The 13,921-nt window shown below is 36.3% G+C and overlaps 1 protein-coding gene across 2 annotated transcripts in view; it reads right to left on the reverse strand.

Annotated features, from left to right (window-relative positions):
- The window catches only part of LOC135711382 (6-phosphofructo-2-kinase/fructose-2,6-bisphosphatase 1-like), a 281,793-nt gene that overhangs the window by 24,455 nt on the left and 243,417 nt on the right, over positions 1-13,921 (reverse strand). Inside the window, exons 1-2 of one of the 2 annotated variants that reach the window (XM_065234245.1) lie at positions 12,390-12,618; positions 11,753-11,920 (exon numbers count right to left, since the gene is read on the reverse strand). In XM_065234245.1, coding sequence (XP_065090317.1) covers positions 11,753-11,920; positions 12,390-12,474 — 253 coding nt within the window. In that variant the 5' untranslated portion in view covers positions 12,475-12,618. Of the gene's footprint in view, positions 1-11,752; positions 11,921-12,389; positions 12,619-13,921 lie in introns of those variants that run through there. The other variant, XM_065234244.1, reaches the window with a different exon arrangement.

Genomic DNA, 13,921 nt, shown 5'->3' on the forward strand with positions numbered 1-13,921 from the left:
CTTGGACAATTTATTTATTAACTCTTGGAGCACCAAACTAAAATCAGATTTTCACTATTTTTGTAATATCTTCGGTAATTTTCAACGGATTTAGGATGGTTTTATCTGGTTGGAAAGGATATTAGATGCCACGTTTTGAAAAAAAAAGTGTCGAATTCATTTTCAGCTTGGTGCGGGAAGTGTTAAAAAATAGATAAAAGATATGCATCTAATTTTTATACGTCAATCTATAGAAATATATTACATTGTGATTAAATTGTGATTAAGTTCTGCGTCATTTTTGGGTTGATGTTAAGTTTCAAGTATGCAAATTAACTTAACTTTAGGAGAGTTACATATGAAAAATGGTTTTCTACCATTATTCTGGCATAAACCCTATACCGGCACACCACTATTACTGGAACACCTGCTGCGTAAGGCAATGTATCTTGATAATGCCCGACGTCTGAAGCTCCATTCGATCTATTGATAATTTCGTCTAGTCATCACAAAATGGAAAGACGGTTGATAAGAAGACGTGCCTTGCACGCGATTCGTTGAGAAGTATGATAATTAATCAACCAAGCACCGTTTGATAAGCGCCGAGCCTGGCATGGTGTGACGCAGGTGTTGATGGTGCTAATTATTGCAAGCGCTTGAGTGCAAATATGGTTTATTTTCGACTGTTTAGTTGACATTTTTTTGGTTCTCGCGTGACGATGGACAATCAGACGAAAGGATTTAAATTACCGGCTGCCAATATGGGATCGGTAATCGCCTTAACCTTCCAACGGCACGAAATGGAAAATGAGCCCTTACACGCGCTGGTGTCGAATGCTGCACTCGTTTCGATGATAGGAACAGAGTTTGGCATAGGCATATCAATGTAGCAAAGTCGCAAAACAGGAGGACGTGCCCACCGAAGACGACGATGTTGCACAACAGTGACGTCCGCTACTACTAAATAAAAATGTCTGCTATTTTTTGCGAGTGCAATAAACATTTTATTGCCAATTTTGAATTGAACATGAAGGCAACAAACAATTTTCATGTGAGCTGAATGGACACGGTAGGTTACAATCATGGATCAATGGATCAAAAAATCGATTAACTTGATTCGCTTTCTACCGCGACCTAGGCGGTGGATTGGCAATATTGATACATAAAATCAAAAGATCGTTAATCTTCGATTAAAGATTGCAAAAATATCAATTAACAGTAACCTTGTACCATCGGTGCCGTAACAGACTTCTAAAAATTGAAACTAGAACCTTAAATAAGAGTCAATTTTGAAGTAGTACGTCATTCGTTGTTTCATCAAAACTACGTTTCCCTAAGTCGTCTACCGCAGCGTCGGAGTTTATAAGAGTCCCGCAAAGAGTGCAGCCAATTGAACTGTCAGGCGGCGTACCAAACGGCAAAACGCGTAAAGTAAATAAGCATTATTGTTTCCAGAGCCGATGGACTGCAAATATTGCATTCATTACCGAACATATTTCATGCAATTTTTATAAAAAATCATTACGCTTTATTTAGTGTATTTGACCATTGATTAGTCATAGCAAGCTGCAGTTTACTCGTGACTGATATTAACAAAAAAAAATGTCCATGTAATCTGTTTATACCAGTCGATAGAGTTGGTCACCCAAATTATTTTTACCAACGATTTTCACCTGAAGCGTCGATATGTTTGTGCTGATTAATTTTTAACTTTAAAGAATTCCTAGACATTTTCAGTCTTCAACTAAATTGTTCAGAAATTAATCATGAGGAGCTTTATGAAACATTGTAAGCCCCACATATCATATCCAACTTAGTTTCGACGACGCCGGGATTTTATGAGGCATAAAATCGCTAATCACGGAAAGGGATCAAGGGAAGCCGTAGGTCTTTGGTCCATGAATTGGTGGATCTATAGTTAGTTCAGGTCCAGGTGTCGGAGCCGCCTCCCTGGCGTCGGTAGCATTGGTAGTCAGTACGGAAAACAAGATCGACGGAAAATATATCAAGGAAAAAAATAATTAACATAATACCTACTAATGAACTAAGAAAAATAAAATGCATTTTTAAACCCCAATAAGACTTTCGTGTCCGGATTTTGTCGAGTTCAACTTTTAGTCCTTTTTTAAGTTTCCGCATTTTTCCCGATATAAATCTCAATTATTTCCCGTTTACAAAAGTGACTAGCAACTAGTAACTTTTTCTGGCCGACATTTGTAAAACATTATCTTCTGTTGCAACGCTGCAGGGACAATTGTGGCATAAAGCTGAAAGTACATTTCAACTAAATAGTTCGCTTGATATATTCGATTACAACCACTTGGTTATTTCTACACAGTATAGTGCATTCTATGGCTTGTTTAAAAGATACAAATATAAATGCTATTATCGATACGCATAATACTAGGAAACTCATTTGAAATATTTCTGCAAATTTTCAGCAATAAACAAATTAGAAAATCAAAAATTAGGACAAATAATCTATTAACAATATTATAAAGCTCTAGAGACTTTTTAATCTAAATATTTGAAAATTGATCGATTTTATATACTACTAGAGTAAACGTACCTATAGTGGAGGTACGTTAGTGCAATTTGTTATAGATGCAATAAGTCACTATAGGAACATATTGCACTAACGTACCTCCACTATAATTGCGTTTACCCTACTAAAGCTTAAGTCACTTATATATGCTCATCACAATATGAGCCGTTTCAAAAAAGTTGGGCATGATGGAAGCGGAAAGAAGAAAATTTATTTTGGACACCCAGGTCAAAAATTCGACGTGGTCGGGTTCAAAAATCGCGAAACAATCGATCTGGCTAAATCTACCGTGTGCGACGTTCTTAAACATTTTCGGGAAAGTAAAACTATCACTCGAAAGGACCAGCCCAAGCAACATTGCACGTTTTATTGAGGATTTATAGCATGCTACAAGTCCAAATCATGGTCTACAGAACCCTCATAAAACCCAAATTGTTACTTGGGAGCGTACGCGTTGCTGTGGAACTTACGATCGCCAATTGCGTTGGAAAGTATTGAGAAGAATCAGGGCTAACCCAGGACTCTCGGATTATGATATATCCAAAACATACATAGCCAGTCAAAGTACCGTACGGAGGATTCGTCTGCGAGAAGGCTATAGTTTTTTTCATGCAAGTAAGCAGCCAAATCGGACACTGAAGCAGAACCTGGTGGCCAAAACGTACGCTCGGAAGATGTGTAGCAAGGTTTTAACGAAAGACCAAGGATGCTTAGAAATTAGAAATTATACAAGCAAACGCATTATGCCATACATCAAAGCAAACAAGGGACCTGTGAAGTTTTGGCCAGATTTCTCAAGCTGCCATTATAGTCGACAGACACTTCAGTAGTACCAGGACAATGGGGTGAATTTCATCGTCATGAACTTCAATCCACCCAACTGCCCCCAATTCCGTCCAATAGAAAAATATTGGGTAATCGTCAAGCAGAAGCTAAAGAAGAGTGGCAAGGTAGCTCTGCATGCTGCATGCTGCAGAGATGCAGAGATGGTGGAATAAAATGGCCAACCAGGTTGACCAACAAAGTGTTCAAGAAATGATGAAGGGTATCCAACGAATATTTCGTTATTTCAACTAAACCATAATTGAATAATTTTATTTTTATGTTTAAAAGAAAGTGCAATAAATAACCTTTATGAAGATTAGTTAACATTTTGATTATGTCTAACCAGTTTCGAAATACAGCTGATCTCATGCGTCCAGATTCTGAGTGACCCAAGCTTTATTTCTTGATCTTCAATTAACCAATTTTTGAATATTTTGATAATTTGTAATAACATCAAGGATCTTTAATATGCACCATATTTCAATAAAATCCGTTCACTACGGAAACAATTCCAAATTTAACTAAAATTACACAAACTTCTTACAGACTGATTTCATCTCAAATCCAATATGAAAATTTTAGAAATATATGTATCAACAGTGTTTTGAAAGAACCCTCCAACCTCCTCTAGCTCATATATAATGAAAGTGACTTGGCTCTGTACAGTTTATTCTATTAGGCCTGTACAAATAAAGCAATTTACAAAAAAAGTCCCATCTAGCTAAACTCCAAATGCTTTTGCTTCTTAAAATAGGTCAAGTTGAATTCCACAAGTTTGCATTATAAAGCATGATTATGTTCATAATTAAAAAAAAAAATATATATATTAAGTTGATTCATGAAACATACAAAAGTAATATAAAATGTAGAATATTTGCACGAGACTTGGAGATCATTTGGTCTGCATCTGTAGTTTACGTTGTTAATGATTGGGAAATCGAAATCAGTTATTAATAAGTAAGATTTACGAAATGTTTTCTTAAAATTCTCCTGAGAATTATCTAGAAATTTACCTCGTATTGCCGTTGAAACTATTCTAAATTTTCCATTAAAACTTTTCCCCCTCTTCCTGTGCAATAATATCCTCTACACTAAATTCCAGTGGTATTCTTCGTGGAATTCCCTTGGAACACTCTTAAGAATTCACTTCGAATGCAATACCATAATAATTTCTTTGAAATTCTCATCAGAACTCTCAAGAAATTCTTCTCAGAATTTAGAATATTGATTAGAAATGGATCTGGAATCCGATCTCACAATCGTCGTGTATTTTTTTCACATCTACCTGCATATTTTACTCTGAATTCTCTTTAACCCGTTAACGCCCAAGTCGTTTTTGGCTTCCAGACAATGCGTGATTTTTTTTCCAGGAGTAACCCAAGGATTATTATCACATTATTTGAAAACTAGCTGTTAAATATATTCCAAGGATCATTCTAGTGATATTGAAAACATAATTTACGTTCCCAATTTCTGTTAAGACATGAAAAAAAGAAAAAAAATCGATCTATAAGTAGAACACCGGGCTTTAATGGGTTAAAGTTCACATATAGCTCTTCTTATAATTATTCTGGAGTTCTAGTTAAAACTCTCTTCATGGTCTTCTCATAACTCCCTTGGATTTATTTAAATACGCCTAGAATTAAAATCAATATCTCAAAATGCTCTTAATAGTTCTTCAAGGTGACTGTATCAATCTAGCCCCGTTCAAGGCTTTTAAATTGTTCAATATCCAGCAAATTCTTATTTTTTCCGTAGAGAGAACAAAGTTTTGCCGATTTGACATCAACATTCAAGGGGTATTTCCAGGTTTTCCCGGTTTCCCGGATAATTGGTATTTTAAACTATTTCCAGGTTGTCCAAATCCAATTTTTCAATTCTCGTTTTTTCCCGGTTAACCCAACTACAGTAATTTAAGCGATTCAATTCCACGGGGTCATATATGACCCCTAGCCTACACGAAAAGCTATCAAAAACAGAATTCCGCAAAATGATTATGAAGCATTTGTTGGTTTTGATATTAGCTACAAGTTTTGAGAATAACTCAAATCTTTATCTCTTAGGCATGATGGACTAGAGCGGGCAGAACTTGTTATTATTATTTTTTTTCAGTTAATGTAATGGTAATGGTTTCTGTTCGCTCTGGTTCATCATGCATTAGAGAAACGAATTTGAGTAATTAGAAAAAGTTGTAGCCAATAGCAAAACCTGCAAAAGCTTCATACATCATTTAACGGAAATCAGTTGAAGAAAAAGTAAGGGCAAATTAATGTAATTGAATGCACGAAATGAATGTAAAGGATTGTCCATACCTGTCTACAATACGTTTACTTTACAGAAAATATGAGATGAGATTTTCATTAAAATGTTGCTGAATGTAGATCTCCTAAATCTTGCAAATAATCAGCCTAAATGTTGCCTCTGTATGTAGGAGAAAGCATCGCAAGTAACATTGCAAGCTTTATAGAGGTTTTATAGCATTCTACAAGTCTAAATCATGGTCTACAGAACCCCAAAATTGTTACTTGGGATATATCAATACAAGAGACCTGAGTAGGAGAAACGCAGTAATAACAATTCTTCATATCATACCGCAGATGACCTTGAAGTTCTGCAGACTCAACAAGGTACTCTACGATGTCCCGACTAATCTTGTGAACCCGATTAGCACAAAGTGCAGAAAATATTTCTTTAATTCATTTCGGTATCATTTATCTGATTTAATTTTTTTAGTTAGTTGATTGTGTCCGGTCTCGGAAAGTAGCATGGCAAGAATAATCGTGCATGCAATAGAGTTCGAGATCGGGCATTTTTTTTATTGGCATGAATCTGCTTCTTTATCTTAAACTAGTAGCGTAACAGGATGTGCCTCGCTCAGGTTTGATACTTGATCTACTCGCAAAACCGCGGCAAAAGAACCCACACTTCTCCTCCAATGGTAGCCAAATAAACTTCTAAAAATTACCTCTGCGAGATATCGTGGCAGGAACAACGGCAAAATCCAAAATACGTTAACCCCGTACGCGAACAGATTGCGAGTGAGAGTAAGATAAGAGTTAAGTTTTTGTCATTTTGAGGTTTACCACAGAGTACGGCAATGTACCCTTTTAACCTCGAGTAAGCCGCGAGTATTCGGCCCAACTTCTACCAGACATAGAATTAAGTAAATTTTGCTACAAACAGTGAACAATGAATTATCTGCTCCGTAAAGCTAACGCGATTGAGCCTTCCAAATAAACGAACTGGTTAAAACATTGGAAGATAATCTTTTCTGCTGTTTTATTTAAACCATTCCGCTAACAACCCAATTCCATTACTTCATTCGTTTTAAACAGATATGTAAACAAATTGGTGTAGGGTAGAGAATTACTTTGACATAAGCGCCCATGTTCGTCACATCGAACAGAAACATAAAATATATGAATATTTTCAACGTGAACGAATCAAACATACAGTGTATCTTAAAATTGAGCATACAGCTGGCCGTACATTTCAGAAAAAACAGCTGTACGAGTACGAGCACAACTAAATTTTTGGCTGCTGGCTCATCAACCATTTATTGGTTATCGGTATAGTATTGGTGTGAGTGGGTAAGTAGTTAGAGCTATTTTAGCAAAACTAGATTTCCTAAAAAAAATACATTTACTTGAAATAAAATGAGCCAAACATATTGAATTTTTGCTAATCTGTAGTCATAATAAAGATCTTTAAATACCGCTATTTTTACTAAAATCGACCGTTTTGCTGAAATTACTCAAACTTCATACAATAAAGTCCAAAGCTATACTGATAAATCAATAAATAGTTGTTCAACCACTAGCCAAGATTCCAAAAATCTATCTTCTAATAGTCTTTCAGAAAATTGCCTATTGGTGTATGCTCAATTTTGAGAATGAATTTTAGCTCAGAATAGATGAGCCTTAAGCAAAATGCAGCTAGAAAATTGCTCATCGCCATTTTAAAAAGCTAGTTTAAAAAGGTTGGACAGGCCTGATTTAGATCCAAAGCTATAAAACAAAGTCTATAAGAACGCATAATATGAATATTTACATCCATTCTTCTCGAAAACAAAAGAAGTGCTCCTAGCGAATCCATTTTCTATCCCTTCATTCGAATGCCGAAGTGAGTCCAATGGCGTTTCAATGTGTTGTGACGGAATTGAAACTCGTATGACGGAATCGGAGAAATGGAGCGGTGTTAGATTTTTTATCAATATCTCAACAATTTGTTTCTCTTTATCTGGGTACTGCAACTCACTCCATATGCTTGTCAACTGGGATCCAATGTGAACTGTCAAACGGGAGCCAACCATTCAGGAGGTGAATTCCCATTTTAAAATTCCAGGTTTTTTCTCCCGGATTTCCTGGCCAGAAATATAAAAATTTCAAAGTTACTTATCGTGTTTTTAGAAAATATTTGAATTGCATTATAATGAATTCGAATGTGATTTTTTGTATAGAACTTTGCAATATTACGAGCCAAAATATTAGGATTTTTGTGAATACACGTAGCTGAAACCAATACTTGTTGTTTGCTGTCTTTTTTTTTTGACAAAGTTGGTTTGCTATTCTCCATTTTGTCATTATAATGCTACATATATCACGGTTTTAAAGTCTACTGTAGCTGAAGTCAGGCTCTTTTCATTTTTCAGTTTGACACTGAAAATTATGACAACACTTTTTTTCAAAACGATTAATGGCGATTTGTTAATCTCGCTTCCTAGTTTTGCCAACAAGCCATAATATCATAATTACAGGGCTGATACAAGATTTTCTAAATTTGATCCGCGAAATCCGCGATTTCTCAAAAGAAATCCGCGACTTCAAATACTAACTAACGACAAAAAAAAAAACTGTTTTCATTGCCTAAAAATAGCATTTGTGTACTACTACATGGCATTTAAAGCAACTTAGTGTTCTTTGAAGTTCTTTCACATTTTAATTGAGAGCTTTCTATGTTTGTACCATTCTATGCCCAAGAAAGTAGAGAAATTTTCCAACCCGAAAAATTAATAGACCGAACGGGAATCTAACTCAGTCACCTCCAGCATGGACTTGCTTTGTAGCTGCGCCTTTACCGACTGTGCTATAGGAGTATCGTTTGTAACCCTTGAATTAAAAAAAAAAAACATTGTATCATCTTCAGTTATTTATGCATAGTATAAATTCTGAGTAATTAGTGAACATAATGAAACACCCTTGCAATCGTGTTGCATTACTCATCGAAATTATTATTAAGCGGATGACGTAGTGGAAGCAACAACAATACATAACATTATATGCATACATTTTTTTTTTACAGGTTATAATATATAATATATTTCTCGTTGTGCATGGCATTATTTAGATGAGATTGTTAGTCCTGTCAGTCATCAGTCACACTTTACACCTTACATTTACATCCTTACATTATTGTAAAGAGATAATATTAAGTATAATTACAAATAAAAATATATAATTGCTTAATATAACCTTGAAATTTTAGTGTTACATCCACTTGATATTGGGAGCTGAGGAAACATAGAGCTGCATCTTATTATATGTAAAATATTTATTATTTTCAGTGCAGACTATCAAATATTTTATCTTTATAAAATTATATTCATTATTTCATAATTAATGTTCTGATATATTCCATTGCACATTACATATATTTTCATTATACAAATAAATACTGGGTTGGGAGGGAGCATCAGGGTATCAATTGACCTGAAATTGGACGATGGAGTGGTATGACAACCGGAGTCTAGAAGGGAATAAACACTATCATTTTCTTTATCCTACCGATTCGATTGTGGTGGTGTGAATTCTATTTCAACAGTTTCAGTGAAATTGACGCACCCTTCTTAACAAACCATCCTGTAGGAAGCTTAATAAGTATTGCGAATTGCGTTATTCGATTTGTTGGATCGTATCGTTGGAAGGAGATTCTTAAATTCCCGTGGATTTCGCGTAAGTGTCTCTGCTTACGGGTCCACCCCTCCGTTTTTGGCCCTTCATACAGCGATATTGTGAATTCAGATCGATAGCTCAAATTGATCTTGCTATTAAGTGGAGCTGCATACAAGACAAGATCTTTGAAGGGATGGTGGCTACCTTACATACATACATACATAATGAAACACCCTTGCAATTGAATAATACCAGCCTAGATTGGATGAAATATTATTTAAAAAAATTAATGCTGTTTCATTTGAAATGCAAATTTTCTTTTAACCTTTGCGTCTCTGACGTATTTTGCTGTCCTAAATGTTGTAGTTAATTTGGCTCTAGTTTTCTCAATTTGTTACCGATTCAAACCAACCACCCTGCACATAATCGAGAAATTACCAGAGTTTCATAAGTCACACTTGTTGGTCACGTCGCGGTTGTGTATTTATACGGATATTCCTTGGGTTCTGTCCAATGGTGCGACATTTTCAAGATTTTTTTTTATTTCTAATGTGAACCTAGCACTTTTTGTTGTCAAATCATAACCGAATCGTATATATGTGACTTTGTGAATCATGCACGACTTATTACTATGTATACCGGAAATTATAGGTTTTCCAAATCCTCAGTTGAATTGTTCTACTAGATCAACCAAGACTGCAATAATGTCTGTAGTATCGAAAAATGTCCAATTAGATTCAAAGTTTCTATGTGGACCATGCATGATCTATTTCCGAGGAATCCAGATGTTCAAGGTTCTTTAAATCGTCCTGGAGTTCAGATAATTTGATCTACTAGATCAACCGAGATTGGGACAATGTCTTTAGAATCGAAATATGTTATTGTCATGTATACCAGATATATTAAGTTCTCCAAATCGTTCTGGAGTTCAGATGAGTTATTCTACTAGATCAACCATTACTGGGATAAAGTCTGTAGTTTCGAAATATGTCCAAACAGATTCATAGTGTCTAAATTTGTATTATTTTTTCAGAGGTCAGTAGAGTAATTTAAAATTAAGTAATGGAGCATTGATATTATAAAAATTACTATTTAGAACAAAAGAAAAAAGCAATCAATCAGTTTTCACTCGCTATCTAAAAAAGTGAACGACAACCTAAAGAAATCAGTCGGGGACTTTGTCGTTCAGTTTTTTCCCGGATATTATTGTTAAACAAGCTACAATCAAATAAAAACCGTATTTTCCCATACATTTTTTACCCGCTTTATTACCAGTCGCAAGAGAGCCAAAAAATTCAAAGCGAAGTGCGAAAATTTTCTTTCACGAGCTCAAACTCTCTACATGCCATGTATATGGATATCACACGAGATGTGATTTCCCTTTCACAGACTACAGAATATATTACCTAGTTCTGAAAAAAAATGTTGGAATCCTTATTTATGCAATTAGATTTCCCATCCAGAGGCGGAGCTTGGCAAGTATTTTTGTCGTAGAATATATTAGGAACGGGGATGTAAATCTAACTGAATACATAGAGGTACCATACATGATTTGACCGCACTGCCCTCTGTTAACAATTTACGAAACTAAGTTTATGCGTAATTTCCGATCGATGTCACCATTAAAAATAGCAGTGACAGCGGAAGGAAAATTAACGCAGAAGTATGGTAACATGATTAATTGTACCCGTCACCATACGACATGACCAATTTAACTATAAGAAAGGGAACTCATATCCTTTTAAACAAGATAAAACCATTATAACACTTTTTAAAATAACCAAATTACAATTACAAACTACCAATAGTGAAAATGTGATTTTTGTTTGGTGCACGAGGTAAGATCATCTTGGACTTATTTTAAACTTTAGATTTGTATTTAGTAATTTTTCGTCGTTTTCATCGTCAAAACAAAGTTATAATCACTATGAAAAAAATATCATGGTTAAAGGTTAGATACTAAAAACCATTGAAAAGGCGATTTTGATTATCAAATCTCAATTCCTTAAAAAAAATTAGTTTTTTTTTCAGTGAGAACACAAAACAAAAAATTAAATCAATAAAATCCAGACCGCTTGACTGACCAAGCCGGCGGCGGCACATTCTAAATTGTTTTCGCAGAACGTGCCTGGAATTTTGCAAGAGCTGCTGCTACCCTTCAAATCGGACATTCAACTGTTACACTCCAACAACCCCAAAACAATGCTACCGTTTCACTAGCTTACGTCACAACACGCCTGCCTCTAGATTCGAGTGTGTGTCTCTTATTGTTGCTTCTTGACAGGCGCCGCCGCCAAAATCACAAGAAGGAAGCAAAAGGTAAAATCGTTGCCATGACCTTGAGCCGTGTCATTCAAGAAAATTAATTCAGGTTATTTTCACTTTCCGCACGCCAGAGTTTCCAGCCACCCTCGCACCGAACACCGGTTGACGAGCGGTCGTTTGCGTGAGTACCAATATATGTTTGGTGATCGATTGTAGCTTATTTTTGGATGATACGAGAAGGACTTACCTTTTGTGCTCTCTCCGCGCCAGTTAAGATGCCGGGCTACCTTTTGTGATGCGAGGGATTTCCCTCGACAGGGTAGGCCCACGGTGGTCACCACAAGAGGAGCCCGCAGGGGGCATGGCTTCAAGCCGGAATTCGATTTCGCAGGCGCCACCGGTACGGTACGTGATCCTGTTGAAGAATAAGAAACACTTGCTTTAGAATCACTGCTTCAGCACACAATCTTTCTTGGACAATAAGGACCGCACTTGACTTGTTTACTCAATGGGTACCAACAAAAAAAAAAAACGATCTTCATTCAAATTTATGAACAACAGGATAAAATCTTCGTCTCGCGTGCCGTTAACCGTAAACAACACCCACTGAAAACCAGATATTGCCTCGGGAACACACGGCTTCAAGCCACACACACAATTTATTTCAGATATCGAGGAATTAAATTTACACTGCCTAGTGAATGACCTCGTGTGAGTCTATCGAAGTCTCGTTCAACATCTACGCCGCTTTAACACACTTTGGGGGGTACGATATATGCAATCACTTTTATTCGGTTCATTGTCGAATTTAATCGGATAATTACGGATTGGTCCACCACACCGCATCACATCAGTAATGAAAGCGAGAAAAACATCATATTTACTTTGACCATTGGCATCTTCGGTAGCAGCATCATTGGTACAGTGCTCGGAAGAAGAGGAGACGACGTGCGTGTCGATACAGTTCATGTGTTCATCGAGAGCGATGCACAAACTGAAAACAAAAGTGAAATTTTCACTTTACTTTTCGTGGTAGCAGCTCCTTTTTTTTTGCTGCTGCTGCTAGGTGCTGTCGTTGCCTTTGCACACAAGGCACACGCGTTCGCAACCGTGGATGTGTGCGAGTGCGTGTGAAGCAGTGCTACTACTGTTACAGTTACCCAGGAGGAGGCAGCCCGTAGTCGTCGTCTTCACCATCGTTTTCGTCGGTCTCCGTAGATATACGTGCTCGTATCGTGCTCGCCGTTCGTGCTATCATGCATACATACTACCAAATGGACCGGTCGGGTTGTTTTGTGGTTGATCACGTAAAAGGTGGCCAAGCTGTATCAATTTGTTTTGTATTTTGTTTATACAGGTAGAAGTCTTAGAGATCTTGATATAGCATAAGACCGGGCCTGGACGTCCCAATTAACAGCCAATCAATCAACCAAACAAAGAATGTTAAGTTTAAAGGGACAACATCTATGGAATATGGGAATGCTGCCTATGTCCGTATGTGTAGAAATGTTAAAGGGCTATTTATACTATATCGTACACTGTCCGGGCAGGGTCTCGTCCAAATTATGTTTGCAATTGATTGTGTCTCACCTGATTATAGGCACACAGGTCTGGTGAGAACACATTGGTAAGAATACACGCAATCAATTGCAAACAATGTCATAACCCCGATGGGACCCTGCCCGGACACTGCACGGAATAGTGTAAATAACCCTTAAAACATGTGTTTACATCAGGCATTGCTGATGTGGGTGCGTCACATTTCTATTTGCAAACATAAATAGTGTAGTCGCTTTCGTGTATGTTTGCGTGAGTGCGAGTGTAAGGCTTGGGCATAACTCGAGGTCTAGGATGTACGAGTTTTTCTGCAAACGATCCAGTTCAGCATTCTTGCCTTTTATAATAACCCTAATCATAGATTGGTTTTAAATTGATTCCAATGCAACCGGCTGACGCAATATTATACACCAGTGTTTCTCAATCTATGGGTCGCAACCCACTGGTGGGTCACAAGTTTCCGCACCGCAAAAATTGAGACATCATGGTCATATTTTTTTTAGTTTCGAGCTATATTTTTTTCAAGTTGGATTATGATAGTCCTAATTGATCTAAATTAACAATCTATTCCTATTTCAAGTTTGGAAATTTTGGTTAGTTATAATTTTTTAGGATATTTTTTACCTTTTTAACGTAGCAAGATTATTATGAGAGTTGTCAGACAATTTTGTGCGTTTTTAAAGCTATTCCAGGCTATTTTAGTGTTTTATAGCCATTTTGGTAATTTTAGCTGTTATAAGTTATTTCGGCGTTGAGGATTATTTTAAAGTAGGACGTTTTTAAAAAAGCAACATAAAGTCGGAATCAGGTATATTCTTATAATTTATTCTGTTAGTTGCTTTTCGAATTGATTTTTTTT

This window comes from Ochlerotatus camptorhynchus, unplaced genomic scaffold, assembly GCF_037179485.1.
Source record: "Ochlerotatus camptorhynchus isolate MF236.1 unplaced genomic scaffold, CSIRO-AGI_Acam_v1.1 ptg000432l, whole genome shotgun sequence".
NCBI lineage: Eukaryota > Metazoa > Arthropoda > Insecta > Diptera > Culicidae > Ochlerotatus > Ochlerotatus camptorhynchus.